Here is a 6,296-nt window from a genome sequence, read left to right as displayed (position 1 = left end):
ATAAATTAAATCTCCGTTTTGTGAGTTTTCTTAGAATCAAAATCATATTGTGGTCAGATAAACCTGTAACCAGATTATATGATTTCTTTATTCTTTCTGGTCTGTTAGTAAAGACCAGATCAATGAGTGTTTCTGAGGAACTGGTAATCCTAGTCGGCAAAATTACTTATTACATGTTTTATCTCTTTCCTTTTTGCTTTATCATTCCAGTTTATATTAAAATCTCCTAATAAAATTATCTCATTGTTAGTATCAAACTCTTTAAGACGGATATTCAACTTATCATAGAACACGTTTTCTGCAGATGATGGTCTATGTATTACAATCACAGTGAATTACATTTGGGCTGAGAGAGTTCATTCAAGACCGATACATTCTAAGTCATTAACACAGGACCATTGAATTTGCTTACAACTTATATTATCCTTGACATAAAATAACACACCTCCACCCCGACCAGAGTTTTCATGCAACTATGTCTCTGATAGGCATAAAAAGTCCAAATTTGATTCGTAAAGAAAATGTTGTAGTTGTTCACTTTTAGGAATTGCGCTTCGGATATTCAAATGTCCGCCTAGTGATCCGCTTCGTTTGGCCTGAGAATCCCATAGAATACGAGCTGGTTCACGGTTCTAAAAAGTTTAAACCCACGGTGCACACAGTGATCTACATGTGGAAATAAGCTTGCTTGAGTTTGATGACTTTGTTTGAAGAAGAAATTATTCATCACAGGCTATCAGTGAATATTTTTAATATTTTTTGTGATGTCCTGGTTTAGAATCATTAGCCAGTCTTTTCACCTTGCCACGTTACATAATTTTGTTGTGTTTGTGACTGCTGTAGCAGTTCAGACTGTCAAAATGACCTTGTACCTCTGCAGGTTGTCCTATATGGTGAAGTCTATATGAACTGCTTAGACCTATATTAAGGCTGGTATGTTTGAAATTTACAGTGTTGTTTGGCCACTAAGGGAACTCATGTCTGTTCTAAATGGTCACTTGATGCTGGGGTGGAAAGCTGGGCGGGATATGCTGAATCTTGAATCTGAACAGGAATAAGAAAAACAGAAGTAGTGGCATAAGGAACTAACAAAGAGAGCTTGAGAGACATGTCAGAGCTTGCCTTCTTTCTCACCTCTGTACACCTGGCCAATCCATGCGTCATTGTTAGTTACAGCATTAGAACTACAAGTTACATTGGAACAAGTTACAAAAAAGTGTCAGACGTATTCCCCCAAATTGTGCATCCCAAAAAGCACTCAGTTTGAGGTAAACTATGACGTCTTTCAAGTTGACACAACAGATGTGAAATGGTAAGAGACAAAGTCTGAATTATCTGGAAAATGCTGAAAAACTGCATTAACAGAGGAAGAGTGCTCAAAAACATGCACAGACAATCAAGGACTGACTGGCATTATGACTGGCATACACTGTAGGACCACTTCATTATATTGTAATGTTTTATTTTGCCATGCCCTATAAACTCTAGTCTGTCTTTCTGTGTCTCTCGCTCTCTTCCTCTTCAGACTCTGTCAGGCTGGTTAATGGGACTAGTCTGTGTTCAGGCAGACTGGAGGTGAAGTCTAACCAGTCGTGGTCCTCAGTGTGTGAAGATGACTTTAACCAGTTGGATGCAGAGGTGGTCTGTAGGGAGCTTGGCTGTGGGGCTCCTTCAGTCAGTCCTCCAGGGGGCGCTCTATGCAGGAGTAGAGGGGCCCATGAGGACCAAAGAGTTCCAGTGTAAAGGCAATGAGTCTGCTCTCCTGGATTGTCAGATTGACAGCTCAGGCTCAGCTAGAGACACCTGCTCATCTGGCAAAGCTGTTGAACTCACCTGCTCAGGTAGGAGAGGAGCTGCAGCTTTGTTTTGGACTGATTTTCTATTTAATAAATGTGACTTCATCTATTTTTAATAATTACTCGTCTGCCCAGAGCCCAATAATGTTCGGTTGGTGAGAGGATCCAGTCAATGTGCTGGTGAACTGGAGGTCAAACAACAGGGACGGTGGAAAAAGGTGGACGACCAAACATCTGACTGGAATCTAAAGACAGCAGATGTTGTGTGTGAACAACTGGACTGTGGCTCTGCTGTTTATACAGGGAAGATAATGATTAGGTATTACAAAACAATATGGCGAATTAGATCAACTTGTCTTCGGTCCGTGTCTTCAGTTAGGGAATGTGTGTTTACATCGCTTGGCCTTTCACTTTCCAACCTGGAGATCAAGTGCTCAGGTAACTCCAGAAATACCTCAACTATAACAATAATCTTTCTTAGTCTTTTCTTCCTTTCTTATTTGTTCACTAGCTTAGTGTAGAGAATGAGAAGGCTTATAAACCTGAATAAGAGAGTTCCAGTAGTGGTCACTCTATAGGCAAGAATTTGTGACTTGAACTTAATATGAGCAACAACATGGAGTCAGTATACAGTAGTGAAATGTTTTGGCTATTTGAAGACAAAAGATACCTGCACGTTTTGGACCATTTGATTTCATTTACTGTGCACGTGAGAAGCCCTGTCAGGAGGGCATTACAGTAGTCAAGGTGTGAGATGACCTTTACACGCAGTTGAGTAGCATACTCTGTCACATAAAACCTGACATTTAAGATGTTATACACAACAGAAGGCCCATCTGTTATCACCAATAGTTCAGTCAAGACAGTGGGGTTGTGTGGTGGGAAGGACAGATATAGGTGGGTATCATCAGCATAGCAATGGTAGGAGAACAGAGAGTCAGTTAGACAAACAGCTAGGGGTGTCCCCGACTAAAGATTTACATAGTCAAATCAGAATTGTCAAGTCTCATCATGTGTTAATCTTGGGAAGCTGCAGAGCTGCAGTCTCTATTCAGTCAGTCACTGAGACTTACACTGTACATTTGCAGCTATATTGAGGCGTGCTGTTGCTCTGCTCGCCTGCCGTTGACCGGTTGTAGTGGCTATTCTGTTTCATTATTATAGCCACTGCCCCCAAAAAATACTATTTTGCCTCCTACATTGGTCTTGTGCGGAGTTGCGCATGCATTCGACAGTGAGATTGGCAGTCAAATCAGCTGCTCCTCTTATTGGGGGACAGTACAGACACTGTGGTAGAGACTGAGTCTCTGATTGGTTGTTTTGACCAGGGAGCGGTGGATTCTTAAGTAGCCTGATATTTTATTTTATGTCTAATTTACTACTGTCAGGATAAAGGGACAATTTAATCAAACAAACCAAGAAGTTATTTTATTAAAGGTTACCTACACTGACTGACTACAGAATACATATGGTTGAATTATCCCGGCAGGAGTGGCCTGTAGCTGAAAGAATGGGTAAAAAGTTAAAATTATTTTATTTTGCAGTGATGAGTCTGACTACTCCCGTGGTTGGCTCTTGAGATCCAAACATAGGTCATCAAGAAATGCTCCTACAGCCTTCCCCAATGCAGTAACACAAGTTAGAAAGAGATATTTTCCTTTCATCCGACACATCAAAACAAGGAGTTTTTGTAGATAGATGAGAGATGATGCAATAAACATATCTTTGTTTTTATTTAAAATTCTAATTCTGTCTCTCTTCATCTTTCTTCAGGATCTGTCAGGCTGGTTAATAGGACTAGTCCATGTTCCGGCAGACTGGAGGTGAAGTCTAACCATTTGTGGTCCTCAGTGTGTGAAGATGACTTTGACCAGCAGGATGCAGAGGTGGTCTGCAGGGAGCTTGGCTGTGGGGCTCCTTCAGTCCTCCAGGGGGCGCTGTATGGAGAGGTGGAGCCCCCAGTGTGGTCAAAAGAGTTCCAGTGTGGAGGCCATGAGTCTGCTCTCCTGGACTGTGGAAGCTCAGGCTCAGCTAGAGACACCTGCTCATCTGGCAAATCTGTTGAACTCACATGTTCAGGTAGGAGAAGATCTGCTGCTTTGATTTATTGCAATCTCTGTTGTAATGCAAGTTACTTTACTTCTTTAGCTAATTACTCTCTTGTATCTGTTCAGAGCCTGATGACGTCTGGTTGGTTGGAGGAGCCAGCCGCTGTGTCGGTAGACTACAGATGAAACGGAAGGGAGAGTGGAGACCAGTGGCTGATTCCACCTTTAACTGGGACCTGGTGTCTGCAGCTTTAGTGTGTAGGCAGCTGGACTGTGGCTCTGCTCTTTCAACAGGAAGAAGAGATGATTTAGGAAACCGCAAAGCATGGATAATTGTATCTGCCTGTGGTCCGTCTGAGTCTGCAATCAGAGAGTGTGCATTCATATCGCACCGGACTCATTTGTCAGTGCATAGCCTGACAGTCATCTGCTCAGGTAACGGCATCAATGAAAACACAGGAATCCTTATCTCTTACCTGCCTGTTCATTTTTAAACTAAGTCATCTGAATAAGATTTAATTATCCATTATCAATCTCCTGCTAATAAACAAATCTTGTCATCATACTGTGTTCAGTGTTGCTTTGACAAAACAAATGAAGATGAGGAATTTTATTTCTTAAAATGCAGACTAAATGTTTCATCTCCCACCGTGTTCGCAGATATTCTGGCTCAGCCAAACATCTCCTTCTCTGCCTACACTGACGGGGATTCTGAGGCCAAGCAGCAGGGGCTTCAGGTGCTCATGGGCTCCAACTTCACCATCAGCTGCTCCATCCTGCCACAGTATCCAGGAGGCTCCTTCCAGCTTATCTTCACCAACTCCAACACAACACAGAACTACACCCTGCCAGCTGTCAATCACACTGCCCATTTCCTGTTCTCTGCTGCAGACCACACCCACCAAGGGAACTACAGCTGTGTTTATCACATCTATGTTTTCTCCCATAACTTTTCTTCTGAGAGCCAGCCACTCCATCTCACTGTCTCAGGTAACTTCTTAGACAATCTGGGCCCAATAGGGAAATGTGACACTGAAAGGCTAGAAAGTACTACTGTATTTATCTTACAGACTAATCTAATGGATAAGGGACATGGAAACAGTAACTACGTATAAAGTTCATAAAAGTTTGATTGCCGGAGTGCAGATAAGTTGAGTGCATTTCAACAGGACAATACAACACAATTTAGTTTTGGTTTATAGATTATCTGCTTATTTGAGAACATACAATACAGAACAATTATTATACAATTATTTGACTGCATGAAAATATATTCAGTGATAATGAGACACCAAGTCTTCACTTCCATCCAGAAAACCAGCAGTCTAACGATGTTTTAATTTTTTGTCCATGACACACAAGACAGAGGATAAGGAGAGCAACTTTGTGAGGAACTCAAACGCTAAAAGTCAGCAAAAACAAGATTTATAGCATCAATTCCAACTGAAATGAACTTGCTTTTTTTTCGCTATTTGCTCTATACAGATGAGTATTAGGGCCACATGTGAAAAATGTATTTGAGCTCTGAGTCTATCTCAGAATTTAGACTTAGACTCAGAGCTCAAAGACACTTTTCACATGTGGCCTTCCTCTTCTGTTGCCCGTGAATAAAATGTCCTGTGTTCTCCTTTGGAGATATACATATCTTATACAGCCAGTCAAATCAGATGAATCAAATTAGGACTTGTGATTTCTAAATATTTTTCCTCTCAGTTGAAAATACAAAGCATGCAGATTTTTTTTTTTAAAACCGAACAAATTAATCTTCAAAAGCAAACTGCTGCACACCTGCTCTTATATGAACTGATGTAATGATTGTAAATCTGTTTCAGGGTTTTTGGAACCATTAATGACCATATTCGGGCGAGAGGGTGGCGCTAGCTAGCTTGGTTAGCATGGTGCATCCACAATTTATGTCTGTGATATTAATTGTGATGCTTAATTTTTGCTCAAAACAACCGGAAGAAATTAACCCCCTACTCTTTACAGGTCAGCATGCTAGCGACTTGTTCATCCACTGCTTAATTATCTATTTTACTCTAAATGGGACCATATTTCACTAAATGAACATCATACTGTATTGAAGAAGACTTGAAACTAGCGACTGAAACCAGAAACTCACTAGGAAAATGTTTACTGAGGTAATAAATCAAGTGAGAAGTAGAAGAATTTTGTCACTGAGTGCAATGTAATCAGACTTCTTTTTGCAACTAGTGGAGTCGCCCTTAAAGCCATTTTTTGCCATCTCTCTGTAGGCCACCAGAGGACAAATGCCAAGATGAGAGGACAACACTGAGCTCCATCACTTTGGTGGTTGTAGTGAACAGCCTCATTCAATAATACCCCTTGCCCCACAACCAAAGGAGGTGAAGGAATCACAAACACACCAAGCTGGTTCCCTGTGGATCTAAAGACCACACTTTATTATTCAAACACCATAATGGTGTCCGTC

At 41.1% G+C, this 6,296-nt stretch overlaps 1 protein-coding gene across 1 annotated transcript in view; it reads left to right on the top strand.

The window, feature by feature from the left end:
- The first annotated feature begins 1,681 nt into the window (after window positions 1-1,681).
- LOC119882968 (scavenger receptor cysteine-rich type 1 protein M130-like) overlaps window positions 1,682-6,296 on the top strand; it is a 30,267-nt gene continuing 25,652 nt past the window's right edge. The window contains exon 1 of the mRNA XM_038693394.1: window positions 1,682-1,725. Within this exon, the coding sequence (XP_038549322.1) occupies window positions 1,718-1,725 (8 nt within the window). The 5' untranslated portion in view covers window positions 1,682-1,717. The remainder of the gene's footprint in view (window positions 1,726-6,296) is intronic.

The sequence above is a fragment of the Micropterus salmoides genome, unplaced genomic scaffold, assembly GCF_014851395.1.
Source record: "Micropterus salmoides isolate LMB-PRFRI ecotype aquatic unplaced genomic scaffold, ASM1485139v1 Ms_hic_scaffold_3, whole genome shotgun sequence".
NCBI lineage: Eukaryota > Metazoa > Chordata > Actinopteri > Centrarchiformes > Centrarchidae > Micropterus > Micropterus salmoides.
This window is presented reverse-complemented; position numbering and strand designations above follow the sequence as displayed.